General features: G+C 41.5%; 2 protein-coding genes across 2 annotated transcripts in view; one reads left to right on the top strand and one right to left on the bottom strand.

The window, feature by feature from the left end:
* pear1 (platelet endothelial aggregation receptor 1) overlaps positions 1–12,732 on the top strand; it is a 25,049-nt gene extending 12,317 nt beyond the window's left edge. Inside the window, exons 8-22 of the mRNA XM_010766945.1 lie at positions 612–824; positions 1,488–1,662; positions 1,838–1,958; positions 2,089–2,252; positions 3,028–3,130; positions 3,874–4,026; positions 4,497–4,628; positions 4,753–4,884; positions 5,403–5,525; positions 5,732–5,950; positions 6,638–6,747; positions 6,996–7,122; positions 7,832–7,894; positions 8,503–8,694; positions 10,501–12,732. Of these exons, the coding sequence (XP_010765247.1) occupies positions 612–824; positions 1,488–1,662; positions 1,838–1,958; positions 2,089–2,252; positions 3,028–3,130; positions 3,874–4,026; positions 4,497–4,628; positions 4,753–4,884; positions 5,403–5,525; positions 5,732–5,950; positions 6,638–6,747; positions 6,996–7,122; positions 7,832–7,894; positions 8,503–8,694; positions 10,501–10,640 (2,167 nt within the window). The 3' untranslated portion in view covers positions 10,641–12,732. The remainder of the gene's footprint in view (positions 1–611; positions 825–1,487; positions 1,663–1,837; positions 1,959–2,088; positions 2,253–3,027; positions 3,131–3,873; positions 4,027–4,496; positions 4,629–4,752; positions 4,885–5,402; positions 5,526–5,731; positions 5,951–6,637; positions 6,748–6,995; positions 7,123–7,831; positions 7,895–8,502; positions 8,695–10,500) is intronic.
* Positions 12,048–22,663, bottom strand: LOC104941814 (lamin-A). The gene is made up of 11 exons (XM_010766953.1): positions 22,588–22,663; positions 19,782–19,927; positions 18,992–19,162; positions 17,296–17,421; positions 16,937–17,157; positions 16,148–16,475; positions 15,731–15,838; positions 15,226–15,345; positions 15,077–15,136; positions 14,821–14,988; positions 12,048–14,104 (listed from the first exon to the last, which is right to left on the bottom strand). Exons 1-11 carry the CDS (start codon positions 22,661–22,663, stop codon positions 14,069–14,071), a joined length of 1,560 nt encoding a protein of 519 aa, XP_010765255.1. The 3' UTR covers positions 12,048–14,068.

Here is a 22,663-nt window from a genome sequence, read left to right as displayed (position 1 = left end):
TCTAATTTAAAGCCCCCACCATTCATTTGTAAGCCTGGCTCTGATTGGCTTGTAAGAGTAATAGCAACAGCCTAAGATGTGGAGGAATTACTAAGATAGGTGTTGGTCAATTCTTATAAGCCTGTATGGGACGAGGGAAAGGGAGTCACATCTAAATGGCTTGTTTAATCCCATGGTTTCTTTTGAAGAATACAAAAAAGGGAATGTTTCATAATTGTTTTGTTCCCCTTTAAGACAGCAAGTGTATGCCAACGTAAAAAACTCCATCATACACTTGATGTCCTTTGTAAGCATCACACCCAGACGTGGTTGCTATGCATGAGCATATTGCATGCAGTTAGCTGATGTTTGATTACAAAGTGTCAAGAAGACAATGATCTGTCAAACAATGCAGTTTTCTATGTAAAATAGAATGAACTCTAACCATTTCAAAATACAACAAAGACCAACAAGTACAGCCTTAACCCTAACATCAACAGTGACTATAACCATTCAAAATGAAAGTGTTGGATTTGATTTGTCATATTTAACAAAACAACAACAGACTTGTGTATTGCTTCCCATGTTGTCCAGATCCTCAGTGTATCACTATACCTCTCCGTGTCCCTCAGGTGTAATGAGGAGTGTGCTGCAGGCTCCTACGGGCAGGACTGTAAGGGTGTGTGTGACTGTGCTAACGGGGCGCGCTGCTACAACATCGATGGAGCCTGCCTGTGTGAGCCGGGCTTCAGCGGTCCACACTGCAGGGACCGGATGTGCGCACCCAGAACATACGGCATGCATTGTGAGCGCACGTGCCTCTGCCAGGAGAAACACACTCTCAGGTGAGTGGAGGTTGTCAGAAACAGGGGATTCATCTTTTCAAGCATTTCTCTGAGGCAGTGCACCTCTGGGAAGCAGACATAATCCAATCTCGATAGAGCGAAACCTCAGTTCCAAAGAAACACATTGTTTGGCTAAGTATTGGGAGCAGCGATGTTTATTTTTTAATGTTCGATGTATGTTTCCACTGGTGTAAAGGACGGGGATGAAGCTGGTTAAATAAGCTGTTGCACCTGGAGTAAGGGCAACTGAACGCTAAATCTATCAGTATAATTGGTAACACCTGTGTGGGTGTGCATGTTTCAAATATATACATGTAAACCTTTCTTCTTTATCTATACAACACGTTCCCCCAAATGTTATCCAAAACTCCTCAGTAGTTTTCCCACAACCCTGCTGACGGACAGACAAGGACAGACAAACCCACCTGAAACATAAGGAGGAAAAGAAACACACTACAGGTGTTCAACAAACTGTCTCATACAACACGTACTACCTGTATTTACTGTATGAGATAGTTTTATCAACACCAATCATTTTGAGACTGACTATACTAAATCACAAGTGTCACTGAACTCGTTTCTTTGGCAGAGTAAGACCTTTCTCACCCTTTCTTTGTATTTCTGTAGCAGTTGAGTCATATTTATCTCTTTGTCTTTGTCCAGCTGCCACCCCATGAAAGGAGAATGCACATGTCAGCCAGGCTGGGCAGGACTCTTCTGTAATGAGACGTGCGCTCACGGTTTCTACGGTCACGGCTGCCTGGAGCCGTGTCTGTGTGTGAATGGAGGGGTGTGTGATAGCGCCACCGGAAAATGCCACTGTACCCCCGGGTATACGGTGAGTGGAGCAGTTTAGCATGATTTAGTTAGGAATGAGTGTCTTGTGAAGGTATTAGATGGTCTATTCCTTTTCTGTGCTCAGATCTAATCATCATTTTTGTGCTGTGTGTCTATGTCACCTGTTAACTGCCTTGGAGGTTTATAGTTAACGTGAATCTTTGTTATTATTGCAGGGGGTTCACTGTGAGAGTCCATGTAAGAGTGGCATCTATGGTAAGAACTGCTCCCTGGAGTGCTCCTGTGAAAACTTTGTTGACTGCTCGGCAACTGACGGGGCTTGCTTCTGCAAAGAGGGTAAAGAATATTCAAAAAGATGGTTTGATGATTGATTTACCTATTTATTGAACATACTGATGAATGAATGACTCGAGAGACCAAATAACTTTCTATCTAACATGGTTGATGCTCCTTTGTCTGTCTGCAGGCTGGCGGGGGCCGCACTGCTCCACCCCTTGCTCTGAGGGGACGTGGGGCCCAGGATGCAACGCCACCTGCCATTGCGCCAATGGGGCAAAATGTAATCCTGCAGATGGATCCTGTGCCTGCACAGCCGGTTGGAGGGGGCAGCGCTGCGACCAACCGTGCCCGGTACGTGCTTCGATATGAAGTGAAAGATCCTTGAGATAATGTTAAACCAGAGAAATAACTGGTTCTTTTTTAGGCATTTTGTATTCAAATGTTTCCCTTGGAGGAGACAATAACAATAAACTTGAATACAAAGACAAAAAATATATATACTTTTCCAGAACACCACTAAGTGTACTGTACACTGTAGAATAGATTATACCACCAGTTTGTTAAAAATAAAGGTGGGTGAACTTTAACATCCTGCCAATGATCTTTGAGAAATGCAAACAAATACCAACAAATAAGAAATAAATGCTAGGTGAACATCTTTAACTTCTCTCTTCACCTCCAAAATGATGGAAACAAATGTCCTGGACTTCAGCCACAGAAACTGCATGAAAACCCAGGTTGCTCTGTAAATAATACTGACTGTACAAGATAAGAAAAAGCACTATATGTTTATTCTATGTCAAGCTGAGTGGACAAATGAACTGCTATCTTTGATAAGACTAAATACAGAAATCATAAGGGCCGAAATGAATCAGAACAAGTCAGTTCTGATTGGACAGTCTGTAGAAATGTCGTCCAGCTTTTCATCTCTTACTTCACCCTCTGCATGCGTCCATCTGTGTTTTGGCCGGGTGCCCCTCCTGTCTCTGCCATGCCAACCACCAGGCTGTCTATACGGCGACACATTGCCAGTGTAGTATTTTGTCTGACTCTGACTGAGCTGGCCGAACGTTGAAGAGATTCCCCTGACGATTCTTTGCCCGTTGGCATTTGCTCACATGTGCAGATGGGCACGTTTGGGCCAGGCTGCCTGAAGAGGTGTGATTGTGTCCATGATGACGGCTGCCAAGCAACCAGCGGGGAGTGCCGCTGTCTGCCAGGGTGGGGGGGTAAGTGACGACGTCCGCCTGTGTCGCTGCCAGCTTGGCTTTGGTACCACTCAACTTCACATACAAGTAAAAAGAACAGTTCTTCCACCCTAAATGAAGTGGAGTAGAAGTATAAAGTAGAATTAAATGGAAAATGTATAGTCAAAGAATCTCCTGTCCGGAAAAAAAGTATTTAAATGAGAATCAGAAATCCTTTATTAGGGGGGGGGGTTAACTAGTCTACAAAATCAGTCTTTGTTGCAACTACTTGTGAATAAAAGATCAAAGTTAATAATGACTTAACTGAACCATTTTTTTGTTCTCTGCGTGTGGCTTTTCATACAGTTATAAAATGTATGTAAACCAGTGTCTTTGAATATGGAGTGGGAGAATCATACTTATTGTACAATAATATACATCAGCCAGTTTAAAGTAAACATAATGTGTAGTTAATGGACTAAAACAGGCACTTACAGATTTTTGCATTAAAACTCTGAAAGGAACTATTCTTCGTAATGACTTTTTTCCATTTTATGGTACATTTTACTTGTCATATTTGCTTACTCTTACTGAAGTTCATTTATGAATGCAGGACTTGGATGTAGAACATGTCCATTGTGGTATTGCCAATTTTACTTGGATATGAAAACACCGGGCCTGCACTGTTGCTTTTCATTCAGTCATAAGATTTTCATTGCCCTTTCTACACTGTTGCTTATGTGCATATGACATTATTTAAAACCTTTAATTTTCTCCTCCTCAAGGTTCTCGCTGTAATGAGCCGTGTTCAGAGGGCCTGTGGGGGCGCCACTGTAACCAGACCTGTAACAAGCATTGCCCCAACAGCGACACATGCTTGAGGGAAACTGGAGCGTGTGTGTGCCGCCCTGGCTACTGGGGAGTCACCTGTCTGAACAGTGAGTGTTATTGCTAAATCAGATCAAAACCAGAACTGTACTAGACTGGCTGCATTTATATAGTGCTTTTCCAGTCTTTGCAACCACTCAAAGCACTTTTGCTGTCATGATTCATACAGAGGCAGAGGTTTCCATACAAATTGCCACAAAGTAATAAACACTCACACACCATTATCTTTGGCAATGCCATCGGGAACAATATTGGGGGCGATATGTTGCTCAAGGACAGTTAACAGACTGCTGCGGCTGGGGGTCGAGTAATGAACTTCTGATTGGTGGACCGCCGCTTATCTTGTATGTCATCCTCTGACTCTGACTGCATTTGTTTGAATGAACATATACTGACTTGTGTTGTTGTAAAGCGCTTCCAGTGGTCGTAAAGGCTGGAAAAGCACCATTATAAATGCATGCCATTTACTGTTAGTGTGCAACATCTGCCATGCCTCACACTATATCTGTTTTTCTCCCAGAATGCAAAGCTAGTGTGTATGGAGAGCAGTGCGGCATGCCCTGCCCCTCCTGTGGCCATTCGTACCGCTGCCACCATGTGACAGGAGAGTGTGACTGCCTGCCAGGATTCACCGGGCCCAACTGTGATCAAGGTTAGGATCCATCTATGTGCAAATCCACCATTCAAAACATAAGCACTTAAATGTTACAGAAATCCCTTGGATTCAATCTCGTGAGTGCAGGTGATTTTTATATATCACATTGTGTGTTTTACAGTTTGTCCAGCTGGATACTACGGCAAACAGTGCACTGAGGTGTGTGTTAACTGTGCCAACAACTCCACATGCGACCACCGGGACGGTCACTGTGAGTGTTTGCCTGGATGGACTGCTACTGACTGTTCCATACGTGAGTGCAACTTCACACAGCAACTAGAAAAGTACACTCTTTTGGGAGAAAATGTTACAAATACTAACATGAAATGTGACTGCTGAGAGAGAGGGGAATACAGCCAATTGTTATTACAGTAACTTACTGATACGAAGGGTGCAAAAGCAACTGTTTTCCCCAATAACTTGACAGATGTCATGTATGCCCTGTTAAATATTCATGTTCTCCAAATCCTTAAATTAAAAAAGTTGAGACTGGATCGTTGAGGATTGTTGTAGGTTAATTCTCTCTTGATCGACTAATCAATGAGCTTTACAGTTCAACATTTTTCCAGAAGTTAAATTCAAATGTAATCAACCAGATCAAATAGAATAATATATTAAGATAGTTACTGTTAATGTAAGAAGCCCATTAGTCATGCTCCCCATTTCTCAAAAATACGGTGAAACATGACAGGGCAAGTAGAGCATTTCTCTCCTCTGTTTGTGTCTATGTGTCTAATGCATGGATGTGATGTGTGTCTTGTGTTTCTCCAGCCTGCAGTGCGGGTCGCTTTGGTCCGTTCTGCACTCAGACCTGCTCCTGTCCCAGCAACCTCCTCTGTGACCGACACACAGGAGACTGTGTGTGTGAGAGTGAAGAAGATGACTGCAAACAAGGTATGGAAACCGATTCTCCCATGAATATAGGAGCCTATAAAATGCCTTTCATTCTCTTTTAGCCGATGTACCCAAATCAAAGTCATCCTTTTTGCTAAAAAGTTGAGGAAAACTACTTGAATTCATGGCTGTTCTTATTCCATCTTTGACGTGGAAAGTAAATAAAGGCTGCTGGACTCTATTAAACGTTCCACTTCCTCTGACAGAAACACCTGTGTTGTCGGGGAGCGTCATGGTGCCCCTTCCCCCCGGTGAGCGGGAGTCGTGGGGAGCGATCAGCGGCATCGTGGTGCTGGTCCTCCTGGTGGTGCTGCTGCTTGCTCTGCTGCTGCTGTACCGCCGCAGACAGAAGGACAAGCAGAACCACACCCCCACCGTGACCTTCTCCACCAGCCGCACCGTCAACTCTGAGTACACCGTGCCAGGTACGTCTACGTCGTGGTTGAAGAAGTACTCAGAGGCTTAACTTAAGTAAATTACCAATACAACAATTATTCAACAATCATTTCCTTTGGGTTCTGCCTGACTGACGCGGTATCTTTAAAAGCTAGACTCGAGAGAGACTACAGAAATGTTCTTAGCTTCTCTGCATATTTGTAATGAACCCAATGTTTGATCTAAGAGAGTACCAGGTATACTGTCTGGCATTTCATAACTGGCAATAATTAAAATATTGTTCAATGAGTTATAGTTATAACACTTATTATTATTATTATAAAACGAGTGAGACATATGCAAATCTTCTGAGACATATGCAAATATTCTGCTATTGTTAGTGCTCATGTTTCTCAAACCTAAGCACTAACAGAGGATGGACAATTCCTATACATTTATTCGCTTACGTTTTTGCAAAAGCACGGTGCTATTTAATGAGGTAATGATGTTAAATTATAATGCTTATGTTAACATGCTGATTGATATGTTTGCATAAGAGACAAATGCTCTTTAGTACACTTCAGGTAGGATTATTTAAGCTCTTGGTCATGATGTGGTTCCAGTTATATCTAACTCATGTGTTTTTGTTATTAGGGTCCCACAGAGATGCTTTTTATTGACCTTGAGGTAATTTATTTGCAGCAGACGTTATCCATGTGTTTGTTTTGGCCTCACAGATGTTCCTCACAGTTACCACCACTACTACTCAAACCCCAGCTACCACACGCTGAGCCAGAACAGGCCTCCACTGCCCCACCTCCCCAACAACCACGACCGCACCATCAAGGTGAATGTCACCTCTGCTACATCAGTGCAGTGATCTGAAACTTTAGGACATTTCTAGGCCTCATAGTGCAGCGCCGGGAGACCTGGGTAATTTATCCAGCAGGCTTTGTTTTCAGGGCCATGAGATCATAAATCATCAGATGCTGACCCAGTATGTCACAGCGCTTCTGGTTTTCATGTCAAAAGCATATTTTATCTTGGTATTTGCTTTGCTTTTCTGATTATTTTCCGTTTATGTGTGTCCCACAGAACACCAATAACCAGCTGTTCTGCAGTGTGAAAAACATGGAGAGGGAGAGGCGGGGCCTGTTTGGGGTCGAGAGCAACGCCACTCTTCCTGCAGACTGGAAACACCACGAGCCTCGTAAAGACTCAGGTCCGTCAGCAATGGGTGATTCACATTTAGGATCGGTCACTTTCTCCATTTAGTGGAGACACATAATGCAGATTGACCTGGAGCGGTAGAGTAAAAGGAATTAACATTTACAAGATAATAAACGTAAGGAATTGGTTTCCTGACCTCCTGACCACAGCTAAACATAATCTGTAAAACGTTCAATTTACTGCTAATATAATCTTCTGCTAACCACCTACAAGTATTTCCCTATTCTGAGTGTCAGAGGAGAGCTTAGTGATTAATAGAACCTGCGAGACAGAATAATCTTTTAATGTGAAACACTACATTTTTTTTGTTAAAATGAACATAATCGTTCTTAAAGAGATGGAACACCAGCAGAATACAACATACACATATCCTATACGATGCGAAAAGCTTCCCCTGATGTTAAAATTCAGTGTAAATTCAGGGCAGAAACAGCTAAGGAGAAAGCTGAGCACGTTCTCTTTATATCCATCAAACTTTATCGACCAATACATTTCCTTCGGGCAGAACATTTATGAAATCATCATTGCTTTGATATAAGACTATAAAATCAATAAGTACTTTATAAGAAGTGGTAATTGCATTGGCAGCATTCACACACCTGGGATTGATTTTGTAAATTTCCAAGGCAGATAATCTGCTTTTGATTAGTTTGCCATAAATGAGGAATGAGGATGCCAGCTTTCTCTTTTATTGTTTACAGGAGCTTTTGGAATCGATCGGAGCTACAGCTACAGTGCCAGCCTCGGGAAATATTACAACAAAGGTAGTTTATCACCCCATGTCACCCTTTTTCCTGTTCAGTTACCGAGAGAAATAGGCATACCAACACTGCTATAGAAAAAGGATGAATCGAAACCATGAGAGCATTAATGCAGAGATGACATGGGTAAAAGTGTCATGGTTTGAGTTTTGTGTGTTTAGTCATGGTTTTATTTTGAAATTCTGTTCCCCCCGTGTCTGGACTTCCTTCCTGTGTTTGCCAGGAACACTTCCCCTCCCCAGCTGTGTCTTGTCCTGTGATTACCCTTCTGTGTATTTGGTCTTGTCTTCCCCTTTGCTCCATGTTTGGTCGTTGTCTTCCTTGCTCCTCCATGTTTGTCCCTGTCGGTTTTTTGTCTTGAAGCTTCCTCGTGCTCCTGGTTTATGTATTTTCTTGTTTTTTCATTGACATCGGCTTTTGTTAAATAAAGCTCTCTTTTTGTTATACTTTGCACCCCTTCTCCTCATTCTGCGTTTGGGTCCTGGTAACCCCCACCCTTCACATAAAGTGTACACACACAGACTTTAAAATGACCTTGATGCTGCTGTTTCTGACTCTGTGTGCACTTCAGATGTGTTTTAACTTCCCTCTCTTTATGTGTGTGGTGACAGAGCTGAAAGACGTGGTGGCGGCGAGCAGCAGTTCTCTGAACAGCGAGAATCCTTACGCCACCATCAAAGACCTGCCTGGTCTGCCCTTCTGCCCCCCCGAGAGCAGCTACATGGAGATGCAGTGCACCGTGCCCAGAGAGCGAGCGTACACCGAGATCCGCCCGCCGTTCAACACCGCCACCTTACGCAGAGGTGAGCGTCACTCTGGACTCCTTCAGCATGCAGAGATACAAAACAGCCGATAATGCCGGTGTCCTTTTTTCTTTCTTTTTCTGGAACAGTGTGACTTGTGAGTCATATTCAGTATTACAAGAAGAAGATTAGGTGGTTAGGAGGTCAGTTTTCACATTGCATTACAATTTTTCTTGTGAGCCAATCAGGAGGGTACAAAAGTGGGAGCTTCACTTTTTACACCAATAAAGGATATTCAGTATAAAGGGGAAGAATTTAACTGAGATGACAAGAAGTAGAAAAAGATAGAAGTAGGCTTTATCGAAATCACAAGAGATTTGAAACTGCAACTATCATTTATCACTCTGTACAACTAACAATTATTTTAGGAGGTGTGTGGCGCAGTGGGTTGTGTGTTGGTGTTTGGATCAGGGGGTCACAGGTTCAAACCCCACTGCAGTCAGCATGTCGTTGTGTCCCTCAGCAAGACACTTCACCCCAAATTGCTCCTGTGGGGATTGCCCACAGTATTGAGTATGTAAGTCGCTTTGGATAAAAGCGTCTAACAAGTAACATGTAATAATAATTGGAATAATAATAATTTTACGATTATTCTGCTCATTCTTTTCTCCGTGAATCATTGGGTTCTTAAAAACTTCACTCCAAAACCAGAAACAAATCTATTTACTATTCAAGAAGATTTTAAAAAGCATGCAAATCTTAACACTTTTTAAGCTGGATTAAGAGAATGTTTGGCATTTTACTTGATCAATAGTGGCATTTTGAGAGAATCAACCCTGATACTTAAAATAATGATCACATCTCAAGAAAAATACTAATATATTTTCTTTCAGAGTTAGGATCTTTCAAATGTCAGAACGGGATTTGTGCTTTGAAAGATGGGGAGGATGGGCTTCCTGAAGCCAGGGTCTGACAAATGAACAACTGTTCACTGGGAAGAGGAAGAGCAGGAGGGAAGGGGTTCTTTTTTAGCATCAGTAATTCATCAAGACGAAGTCAGACTAATAAATGATGTGGGGTCACGTTGTATCGCAGGATAGGAAATGCCAAATTGATGGAGATATTGGCTCAATGTTACTGATTTTTTCCCTCTAGTGAAGTAGAATATCATAATTTTGGATCCTCTGTCCTCTGGGACATTTGGGTGGAAAAGTGAGAGAAAATAACACTTCCATCAATACCTGTTTTTACACTCGCTCTCCTGAAAGCAGAAGAGAGAAACTATTCATGATAGAAAAACATACACATTTAAGGAAAACTAAACCCACAAAATAACCATTTGAGTATCACAGGTTACGCACCCATTTTTACCTTGAATTCTTGAAGAATACTTTTTTTCACATGCCTGCAAAGAAAGTGAAGAAACCAAAAAAATCAATGAGTGCAACCTAGTTTAAATTAGATTCTATATACTATATTTGATCATTTCAGACCTTCAAGAAATCTTAAATATGATCAGCAGATGCGGCATTAAAAAAATATATACAATGGAAGTGGAGGAGTGATATTTTTCCTTATAGACATGAAGTATTGTTTGCTTTTATCCAAAGCAACTTACATACACAAAACTGTAGTCATGGCTACGGGACCTAATTGGGATATTTTGCTCAAGGACTCTTCGTCTGCAGGGGGTGGGATCGAACTTCTGACCCCTGATTTGCAGAGCCCTAATGTTGCAGTTTTTCCTTATCTGAAGCAAGACTAAAAAGAAAGCACAGATATGGTGTTGTTGTATATTATAATTTGTGATATGAATGAAATAGATTTGACTAAAAGGACAAAACACCTTTTTTTTGTACCCCGCAGAGCGCCAGAGTTCCCTCGGTCACGCTCCACACGAGGACCCCCAGAGCCATTACGACCTCCCGGTGAACAGCCACATCCCGGGACACTACGACCTGCCGCCTGTCCGCCGCCCCCCCTCCCCCAGGAGATCCCCTCAGTGAAGGTCTCAGCATCAGAGGCAGTTTTCCCCCCTCTCACTTTGGGAAGGATTTCAGGTGTGTGCTCGCAAAGAAGGAGCGAACTTTTACGCTTCTGTCAGTCAGAGCTGCAGACCACCCACAGAGCAGCGCCTATAGGCGGAGGAACTGTTGTTGAGTGCGGACGCCCCCCTGTTAGCTCCACACTGCCCCCCTGTGGGCTGAAGGGGTACTTGCTTCACCGTGACAGACTTGTCATCCAGACAGTGGAGCCAGCGGGCTGCGGTGATGGGGGGCGGTCTGTGGGACTGCATTTACCTCCCATGGGAAAAATAGACCAGAAGATTTCATGTTGAAATGCAGCATGGGAAGTTCTTTGCTTTTGAACTAATGTAAACATGCTGTAATTGATGTTCCCCACACATTTAGCTTGCTACTGATCAGCTGGTGTGCATGATCAAAAGGCCCCCATTCAAGTTTTCTTTTAAAGTCTTAATTTTTTTTGAGGTTATATATAGAATCCTTTTATTTACACAAGAAGCTTTGTTTGAATTCATCACACAGCTGGACTTCCTTTTGTTTTGCTCATGGAAAAAATGCGTAGCCTACTGCTAAATATACTGCCAGTCTCTGGTCTGAGACACATTATTTTAATTTCGTTTTATTTCTCGTGTTCAGGTTTTAAGTCAGGTTGTTTAACCAAAGTTTTGTTGCCAAGATGAACCTCTTTTTTATGATAATCTCGTCAAACAAAACGTGCTCCTTGTTTGTTTCAACACATGTGGCTCACATATTGCTGCTGCCAGATGAAAACTTTGTAAATATACAATGGAATATATTGTTGGGGTCACACTAATGTAAAAGAACGATCTTATTCTAGGATGGTTAAAGGCGTTTGTGACCATCGTTCACACACACATTTGCTCAGTTATAGATGCCAAAAACTCGCCATGGGCAGAAACATTGTTTGTTGTGAAAAGGAAACATCAAACAGGAAGTTGCAAGCCAAATCAAAGCAGCATTTTGGATGTCACTGAAGCGCGCTACAGCAATGTTTGTTTTTGCCTGGTATTTAAAGAGCGGGCTCAACCAAAATACTTTTTCTTTTTCAAAAGAGGTAAACTTTAATTGCTTTTGTATTGCGTCTAAATACATCCGATATCCTTTATTTGTGTTTTGCTTTTATCAAATGAAGTTTATTGTTCTGTCAATTGGATTACAGAAACCCTGTTTACCAGAAGAATGTACCTTGTGCTTTTAATGCTATAGTTTCCAGTATAGCTAGAGGCCTTTTTTCTACGTATGAACATATATTTTTTAATGTAACCATGGAAACATGTGTGTGTATATAGTGTAAATAAAGATGGCTGCACTTTTCATCATTGGTGTTGAGTGGCGTTTGTTTATGAAGGAAATAACTTGAACAGTCAGTCACTGGGAAAAACATCATTTTACTCAGCATTATTTAAAAACAGAAAACAAACAGGATTGCATCGACTGAATGGCTTTTCCATAGTGTGGACAGCATCGTTAGGAAATTCTACTTCAAGCAAATTACAACTTTGGCATTAAAGGCTCACAAGAAATCCCTTCGGTAACATTTCAAGTCCTTCAAAGACTCATGAGGCTTCAATGAGGACTTTCAGAGGGTTCAGGATTTCAAAAAGGCCTTTCAAAACTTTCACACAAAGCACATCTGTGGTTTGAATCGGTTAGTGTCCTGCTTGTTCATTGACTTGAACTAACATTGCGTATACATGTTTAAGAGCAGCTGTCGATGAGAATAAAAAATAAAAGGAAAGCTTCTCTGGTCAGACAGGCCTTTGAAAAACCCTGAACCAAACCCTTAAAATGATCTTTGAGTGGGATGTTTCACTTAATAGCTGCATATTTTTCACAATAACATAGTAATTATATTCATACCCTTTTTACTTGCATATACGATAAATACTATCTCTTAGTTATACATCTGTTATCTTTGGATCTGTCCACTTCTTTAACGAGTGTTATGGACCTTTTAAGGCACTTTAGGTCATTGTTACAAAATCAGGCATCTAATTAAGGTAAAAAAGGATCTAATGTGGCACAAACACCATCTATTCAGTACAATTCAAAAAACGTAAAAAAAACATCCCAAATCCCGAAATCATGCACAGGGATTTGCAAAGCCAGTAAGCTTACAGGAAAGGGAAAAAAAGCCATTTGACCAGTTTTTACGAGCAACACAAATCGGACAGCTGAAAGTCACAAGACTGATAGAAAGCTCAGAACAGTGATTGTGGTTTTCTGTCCGCTAAAAAAAAGGCACATTTGTTGTTTTTATATCTGTAAAAAAGCTTGTTAAAATGTCTCCAAAAATGACTGTTGCACTCTGAAAATAGCAGCAACAGCTTTTTATTAGAATAATGTTCATTTGGTGGAATAAGCTCACCATTATACTGTATATATGGCACGAGAAAACACAGTACCTCTTCCTGAACATCTTTGTAAGGCAACATATATCAATGTATATCATACTGAGATACATATTTTACTGGGTACATTCAACTTGTCCAGCAAACAATTCCACACATGTTCAAAAACATAATCAAATGCACCAGCTTGAGATTCGACTTGCAGGAAAAATATATTCCTCTCAAATAATTATTTCTCTGTGTGCACCATAACAGCCCATCATATGATCTGGATCCACTTACAACATTTACTTGGACATGTTTTCTCTAAGGTTAAAACAAAAAAACAGAACATCCTGATTTTACAGTACTGAGACTATCTTTGGAGAACATTTCAACATGTTTATCAAAACAAAAACCAACGTCAATGTATTTTCTATAGCATTTTGAGACAGAAAAAAACTGTTTCAAAAAAGACGGACAAGCAAATTTCATTGTAAACATCAACAACATCTCAAATAAAGATTTCACCTGATTTGATGGTCAATAAACATTAAAAAAAACACCACAGTTTCCTATGGTCTGTAAGGCTGAGACTTATTCCTGACAGGGTTCACTAGCTGTGCTCGTTGAGAGTTGACACCATGGCCATAAAATGTGAAACCCCGGCTGGGATCAAAGTGCAAGCACTGGTCAATGGAGCTGTGTGTGTGTGTGTGTGTGTGTGTGTGTGTGTGTGTGTGTGTGTGTGTGTGTGTGTGTGTGTGTGTGTGTGTGTGTGTGTGTGTGTGTGCAAGAACAAGAGCAAGACAAGCGTTTAGTGCAGCACACATGCAATGACATAACTTGAAATACAACATCAAAAGCTGAATATGAAAATCCTTTGCCCCGAAAACCTTAAAGCAATCCTAACCTGCAGATTTATCTGAATACAAAAAATAATATCGTATAAAAAAAAGGAAATAGAGACAAACAACCCAAAGGAAGAAAATATCTTCTCGTCCTTTATTGGCTGCAGGAGGTGGGGTCAGGTGAGGTCAGGTGAGGTGGGGTCTGGCTCTACATGACGGAGCAGTTCTCCGGCTTTGCACGGCCCTGAAGGAGGAAGTGACAGTGTGATGTTAAATGTGGAGATAAAAAGTAGAATAATATTAACAATAAACTTACAATACAAGACATCTTGTAAGCAACATTTATGAGAAGAGAAAACAAAAAGTCAGCTGTTCCATTCAGTTTTTAATGTGATTACTTCTTCCCAGTCAACTACAATCAAATATAATCAACAGAAATGGTCAATGCATTGCCTGCTTGTGTAATTCAGTGGTTAAACAGTAATGTAAGTTAATTCAAGTCCCGCTTTGTTTTACAGATACATGATTTTCAAATTGAATTGTGATACCTGACCACCCATAAATAATTATATAATTAGGTTATGATTGTCCAAAGATTTAAAATGCCAAAAGCTGTTCAATTGGTACACTTTGAATAAATGTATTCCAAATGATTGCTGACCAACCCAATGTACAGTACGGTAAGTTGTGTGAATCAACAACAATGACATATTTGTCTACAGTTTTCAGCAATAAATAAATAACATTATTATTTATTTGTTATATCCAGGAAAACTTCTGGGAAATAATTTGATAATAATTGTAGGATAAAAGGGTCACACATATTACTTTTTATTATGTAATTAACTTTATTGGCTTAATTCATACAATTACTTTAACCAGTGATAAAATCATCAAAAGTCTTATTTCATCATGAAATATAGCAGAGTCTGCTTTATGCCAGTAACAGAGTAATGGTACCTTTCTGGGCTCGTTGCTCCCCATGAAGAGGGAGTGTCCCCCGAGGCCTTCAGGCAGACCACCGCCCCCGCCGCACCCCGGGCGGTCCGCCGTCTGCCCGCAGGAGTCGCAGATCACCGTGCGGCTCCGCAGGTTGTACTCGTTGTCCCCGCTCGTGCTGTGAGCTCCCTGCAGGGGGCGACACACACCAGTTACTGCACACTGCTCCACTGAGAGGAGCTGCAGGAGTTTACAGTCTTACAGAAGAGATGCTTACCATGTCATCGTCTTCATCCTCATGGAACAGGGTGCGGGTCACCTTCCTCATGGCCATTTCCTGATGGGGAGTAAAGTGATAAAAAGATGAGGAAGTTGCAGGTAAAAATAATAAAAGACAAGCTCAGAGACATTCAGGTGAAGTCGCACCTCTCCGTTGGCACTGATGAGGATGGTCTGCATGAGGTCTCCGGTGCCCCAGGAGCTCTGGTTCTTCCACACCAGGTCAGTGGGGGGGTTGTGGGTTCCTCCTCCAGAGGCAGCCCAGATCTATGAAGGTCAAAGGTCAAGAGATTGTGATTCGTTACTTCTGTCTCAGTTCAAAGTATTGTGTGTATTCTCAAGGCCTGTTAAATACATTTATTACCAAATCTAACCATTTCTAAACCAATAATTTAAAAAATGTTGAATCAATGTTCAGAATTTTTGCCATCTTCTTCTTTGCATTGTAGATGTTTGATACTTTTCTTGATGCATTACTGCCATCTATTGACTAGTTAAAAAAAAGGATCAGGACATTAGCACTAATTTGTACAAACAAAATGGGGACCCACTCATAAATATTTCTCAGTAATACTCCTCATGGTCAAAAAGTGTTGGCAAATCAAGCATGGACAATTCAACTGACCAATCTAGAGAATTTGGTGCAACTTACCGTGACAGCTCCTCCGGCCTTCAGAGTGAACTTGCTGGGAAACTTGTAGATGATGGGGGTGGTGCTACCTACTACTCTCTTCACCTGCCAGTTAGCCAGAGATTGGTCCTGCAAGAAGGAAATGAGAAGAGCGATGGGGATAAGACAAACCAATAAAGATTTAATTAAAGTTTTTTATACACGGAAATGGTGCTAATTAACACAACCATCCTTCTTAGAATATCCTGGCATCAAAAGTGATAGCAGAAAGCAAATGTTAACTGTAAAATTGGTTTATTATTTTTAAAAGTGGTATCACATTGTAATCAGTCTTAAAAAATATTTTACCACCTTTTTTGATGGCAGTCTGAGTGGCATGAAATCAAATAAAACCAGGTTAAAGGGTTTGAAATCCCCCGGCTGCATGGACCCACTCACCTCGTCGGCCTTGTTGCTGAGACGGATGAACTTGCCCTCCAGGTCGACTTCGTCCACGGTGACGCGCCCGCTGGCTGAGGCGTTCTGACTGATGCGAGTCTTGGTCACAGAGCCCCCCACCATGCTGGAGGTCTCGCTGTCGTTTTCATTGAGGCGGCGCTTCTTGGAGACGGCTGTTCCGGAGGAGTTACGGCTGCTGGAGGCGGTGCCGGTGCCAACGGCAAGTCCGGAAGATTGGACCACACGACTGATCTGGTTGTGGGCGGAGCCAGAGGACCGTGTCACTGTGACCTTGGCAGTGGGTGTAGTGCCGGGTGAGAGACTCAGCCTGAGGAAAAAGGGAAAGAAGAGGTTCAGATATTTAGACCAAAGCAGTACAGAATCACTGTTGGTGAAGAGCCTTTATATACTTCATGTATCTCTTGCTTACTGCTCTGGGTCTCAACACAGATTATATAACCAAGATTCTCCAGTGTTTGGTGGTTGAAGCTCAAAAAACTAGACCTTTTTTTAGGAAAGAAATGACCTTTTGTTACGGCAGCTGTATTGTAGAATACGCTGTGTCAGAACTGCATTTTCACATTCTTAGTAACAGTTCTCTGCCTGCCTGTGATTGCTTTCCCTGAGCCTGTACGTTGTTCACTGTCAGTTTACTTGATATCGATTAACAAAAGCGTGTAAGCAAACCTCTGGATGAAACCCGGACCTGATTCTTCAGTCACTGTCCAGAGCTCACATGGAAAAGTGGCTTATGTTTTTCAATTGGTTTGTTTTTTACAACAATCTCACCTGGCCTCCTCTCCCTCCAGCAGCTTCCTGTAAGCATTGATCTCCATGTCCAGGGCCAGTTTGATGTCCAGCAGCTCCTGGTACTCCTCGAGCTGCAGCTGGAGTCGACTGCGGATATCAGTCACCTCCCGCTCTTTATCCTCCAGGCGCCGCCGCATCAGGTCCCGCTCCCTTGACATCGCCTCCTCCAGCTCCCGCACCCTGGCCTCGCTCGCTGACAGCTGATTCCGCCAGAAGACACACAGAAAGGTTAGTAAATTACAACTAATTAGGGAGTCAGTGCATGTGCGTGTGTGTGTGTGTGTGTGTGTGTGTGTGTGTGTGTGTGTGTGTGTGTGTGTGTGTGTGTGTGTGTGTACCTGTTTCTGCATCATGCTGAGCTGGCCTGACATGCTCTCAATTCGAACCCGGGACTGCTGCACCTCTTCATGACTGGCTCCCAACAAATGGCCGTTCCTGTCAGCAGAGTGACGGGCGTTCTCCAGCTGAAAGACGCAGAAAAGGTAAAGTCAGATTGCAGCGGTGGCTTCCTCCCCTGAACAACCGGGCTAAAACTGTGCCGTTTGAAAAACACTTAGAATCGGGTCAACTTTATTTCAAGAGACTGTCATTATTTAAATGAACACTTGACCCTCTATATATAAATGAACTTGTATCCATTCCACAGTGAATACAATGAGAAAATGGGAGGGAAATGTGATAAATTGAATTTAATGGAGGCTGCGTTTAACAGAAAAACTGCTCACTAACTCTTAATCCACTTGAGCAATATAATCCAAGTCTCATTGTATGCAGTTGTATGCTAACTAATTTTCTAACAAGTAGTTTAAAACCTTATTAATAAAACACTTCCACATGAACAGTATGTCTCACACAGACATGAAGTGCACCTGCATGTGACCATTTATGGAGAAGTTTATTAAAAATTAAGATTAAGTGTACGACTAGAGAAATCTGATTTCCACAATTTTACTTCAATTAATCAAGCGTTTCAAAAAAAAAATGTAAAGCTGATTTACAATGGTCATTTTGAGGGTTAAGTATTCCATTCATAAATATTAATAATCTTTGGCTCTGTTGGATACCAAACATCATAATAGTAAAATACTTTTCAGCATCCTGCAATTTTTGCCTGTTAACTGATTTGGAAACGCTTACTCACAAAATTAAACAGCAAATTCTAATGAAAACACTTAAAAGTGTGTCTATCCACCAGACCACATGCGTCAAACTCAAGGCCCGGGGTCCAAATCAGGCCCGTGGTTGATTTAATTGTTCATTACTATTAGATCTGGCCCGCCGGTATATTGCACGCACACCTTCACTCAATCCTGAGGATTTCGTCAGCTCAGAGCCTGAGCCCAAACATTGATGAACTTGCACCCAAGATGAGATGCCAAGTATCTGGCTTAGTGTACATCACAGAGCAGCAAACTGAGTTTCAATGGATGTTTCCTTCTGCACTTTTTTTCTTGCGACAACAGGGCATATTTGGCTCTTTCTTTGAGGGGAATTATTTTTTTGAAGCTGTTGGCCTGTGGAAAAATGTAATCATAAGAAATGACTCCGGAAAAGCTGCAGATAGAGCCATAAGAAATGAATGCAACTGATTATATAATGTTGTTTTTATAGGCAATAATTTAAGCTTTGTTAGTTCCAGGTTTCATATGTGTAATAAGTTAATTTCAATAACTTTTGCAGTAAACATTATCCGGCCCTCGACTAGTACCCATTTTTTATTTTGGCCCACTGTGTATTTGAGTTTGACACCCCTGCACTACACAGTGATAATGGCTGTTAAATTAATTTCCCGTCGGCATGTAGATATAAGGCAACATAAAAGCTAATGAAGGCATTTGTAAACTGATTGATTGTTAAAAGGGAGTAAATCAATATGCATGATCTGAGCTGTGGATATTACACAATGAGCGGCTCATTAATTTGCAAATTCAAAAAGTCTACACCCAAGGCACCATCACTATAGAGAGAAACAGCCTTTGTTTTACTCTAGGTGGCGCCAGAGCTGCGTGTAATGCAGCGTCCAGTGAGTCGTACCTTAGAGTTGTAGGTCTTCTCCACCTCCTCCTTGTAGAGGGCGAGCTGCTCCTCGTGCTGGGCTCTCATCTCCATCAGGGCGATGGCCAGCTTGCTCTCAAACTCCTGCTGCCGCCCGCTGACCACCTCCGTCATGCGGGACTTGTAGCGGTGCTCGCTATCACGCCGCTCCTACAGACACAGCAGGGTGGAGAGGTCATGAGTCTCAAGAGCACTTAGTTAACCTTGGTTATGTGACTACTCAAACTTGGACCTTTTATATTGATGTACGGCTCATTTTGCTTAAGGCCATGAAAAAAAAATAAAAGACTACCTGTAGAAACCTGTTATAGTCAATAAACTTAATTGCATTGATGATTCAGTCGCTGTGGAGTAATTATTTGTTTAAAAGTAGCGCACTAAGGCAATAAATCCACATGCATAACATCCCCTGTGACCTTTAAGCAACTCCAAGTTATTATGACTGTTGCTAGATTTGGTCAGGACTTGATTGAAACCACAATATTTTTTTAATTATGACTTTGATGACGGCAAGAATTAAAATCAATTTGAATACTTTACAATGTGTATATATCTTTCTACTTGTACTGTGTTTTGTTATGTATGAGAGAATAAACTTGGAATAAAATCAAGGAGAGGTGAGAAACAAAAGAGGAGACATGTCTGAAGGGGAAATGCAAAACAAACATGCAGGAGGTTGGGAAGCAAATCAATATCCTGTGGAAAAGATGAAAAGTAAGACAGAAGACGGCTGAATACAAATAGAAAGGTTGAGGTGAAGAGTGGGAACCTCGTTGTAGATGTTCTTCTGGAACTCCAGTTCCTCCTTCACGGTCTGCAGGCGGTTCTCGGCGTCCACTCTCCTCAGCATCTCATCCTGAAGCTGCCTCTTGGCATCCGCTAAGCTGCCATCCAACTGGGAGGGGAGGAGGGNACCTGCAAGAGAAAAAGCATTTGAGCTCCATACTGTTTCAGAAATAATCTAAGTTAAATTCTGCTGTGATAAAACGCCATCCTGTTCTAAACCACATCAAAGATTATTTCTGAAACAGTATGGAGCTCAAATGCTTTTTCTCTTGCAGGTTTATCACAAGATGAGTTCTTTTTTTATTTCCTGCTTTTTAAACACATGTACTTTTCAATACAGGTTAGCTTTGAGTGTTAGCGAGGCTTGCTAATGTAAACAAAGACGAGATTACGTCCAAAACACGCCAGGCATTGTTTCTGATAGCAATTTTCTGTGGGTCCGCTGCCGATTTGACGTCAGATCGGCACCAAATCTGTGACCGCTCGTTGTACCCCTGTTTTTAAAAGATTTACGGTACGGAGGAAAAGAGAGAGGGTTTTATTTTCTGACGCTGCGTGAGTTCCCCGACACACCGGGGACACATATTTATGTATAAAAGACATCACAAAGTGCATTTTGCACGATAGGTCCCCTTTAAGATCTGTCTATACTCTAGAAATGTCACTGCATATGATATGACACATATCTAAATGGGCACTATAATGCTTTTTGGGGTTTTCCCTTGACTGTAATGTAGGTTTTTGTGCTTGTAAAGGTTCTGCAAAGGTTCAATTCCAAAATTCCCTCCCAACGTTTCTCTACCACACACTGAAAAGAGGTTCTGCAGCACAGGCAGTAAGAGAAAAATAAAGACCTTTTTGAAGATGAAAGCATGTAAACATGTCTCAGCAGAGACACAAAATATGAAACCTGAAAATAAGCATAAAAGTGCTTTTGTTAACATTATTCAACAGTTAAACTGCAGAGGGACTTAAATTAAAACAAATGTTGGAACAGTTTTTGGTGGCGTTGATGAGAAAGCAAATAAATAATCCTTGTTTTCTTCACTCACGAAATGTTGTCTTTCTGCAGATGTGTGTGATCTGATGTGGTTTTCATCGAAATTCTCTTTCTTTTTTTATTACGCTAGGCTTCTAGCCAGTTGGCGGCCTTTGCTCTCCCTGTTGAATTGCTCTGACACGTTTGAGGCTCGTGCGCTCTCCTACAGAGACCCACAGTGCAAAGTGCTGCTCACTCCTCCACACTCCCGACCGAAACCACAGGCAGGACGGCTGTGGCTTCAATGGTCAGAGAGAGCAGAGGATCCTCGAAAACAAACTCAAACACAGAGACACTGTAATAAATACAACCGTTCACCTCTACAGAGCAGAATAAACAAAAACACAGACTGAAAGAGCTTGGATTGAGATCGTGTCTGGTCTCTTCAAACAAGTGATTTTTCTAAACCTTAGTGAGCGAAAATGGTGGAAAACCCAAAATGGAGGCCCTGGCTGAGGTTTCAGAGGGACATGACCATACAGAGCTGTAATTATATGTGCTGTAATGCTCTGTGGATCACACTGGCGCAGAGACACATAGTCCTTGTAAAAGAAACAGTCTTTTCCACAAACCGTGACCAGAAAACATAGCTTTGCATTGTAAACTCTCACAGTAAGGACCAAGGCGAAAAACCTCTCAGTCCACAACATTAGACGGCCACAGCTCGTAAAAAATGTAATTGGTGTTTCTAAACTCAAATGTATGTAAGTCCGTCACGTGAAACATCTGCGTCCACAGTGTGGCTTTGTCATATAGCAGAAGGATAACATGCAAACTTTTGAATGTCAATTATACTGTAATTAGTAGCAAATTAGCTCGCGGCACAATGGTCCTTGTGACCTTGTGATAGGAAACACAAAAAAAGTCAAACAGTCAAACTTTTTTAATAGTGGAACCTAAAATGAGCCAGATTCAGTCATGTAACAATGAGGAATTGGTATTTTCGTAATTTTTTTCTACTTATTTACTCGTCATACTAAGCTTATGTTCAAGTCTGGCAGATTCCTCCGTGTACCCTTGATGACAAAAAAGTTGTACAAAAATACAGAAACTGTTATATAATATAGGCACAGGTGGAAGACAGATTGAAGCATCTAAAAAACAATACGATAATAATAAATCCAGTTTATAACAACAGCTAATACTATTTGCACCTGACAACAGAGTCAAGTTGTTTTACAGGATTTTTGTGATAAAGGTATTACACATTTTAGGATGAGGAGAATGTCAAAAGTGACTCAAAAGTGCCTGTACTGAATTTAGTACTGAAATATTGTAGTCTCTCAGGTAGGTTGTGCAAATCCACCAAAGCAGATGTTTAGAGATTTCACAGGTTAAGTGAAAAGTGACCAGCTGGTGGCACTAAGTTAAAAGCCAGGAGACCCTCAAAGTCATTAAGATTCATCTTCTTGGTATGACTTTCTTCAACATTTTATTGCAATTAATGTTATCGTTCTTTAGATATTTGTAGTCTGAACTTAAAGTGGTCTATTAATGGCCATTACTATCCCTAGAGCCAACGTGGCCTACAATAAGAGCCAAGTTGTAATGGACTGCATGTTTCCCAGAAGGAAAAACACATTGAAGACAGAAGAGCACAATCATTTCAAATTTCCCTGAATTAAGTTTTAATTACTTGTAAATATCTCTGCCACGTGATTTGTAGAAGCAGGATATTTTTAATGGCAGTGACGCTCGATTGATCAGTGGGAATGTCCTGTGCGCCATTGTTTCAGCGTGTTTCACCAACCAGTTGTTGATTCAGACGCACACTTCCTCCTCATCTCTTCCTGTGCTTCACTCTCCAACTCACTCTCTGCTGCCAT

Source organism: Notothenia coriiceps, unplaced genomic scaffold (genome assembly GCF_000735185.1).
Source record: "Notothenia coriiceps isolate Sejong01 unplaced genomic scaffold, NC01 NC01_scaffold00003960, whole genome shotgun sequence".
Taxonomy (NCBI): Eukaryota; Metazoa; Chordata; class Actinopteri; order Perciformes; family Nototheniidae; genus Notothenia; species Notothenia coriiceps.
The sequence above is the reverse complement of the archived record's forward strand: the minus strand, read 5'-3'. Positions and strand labels throughout refer to the sequence as shown.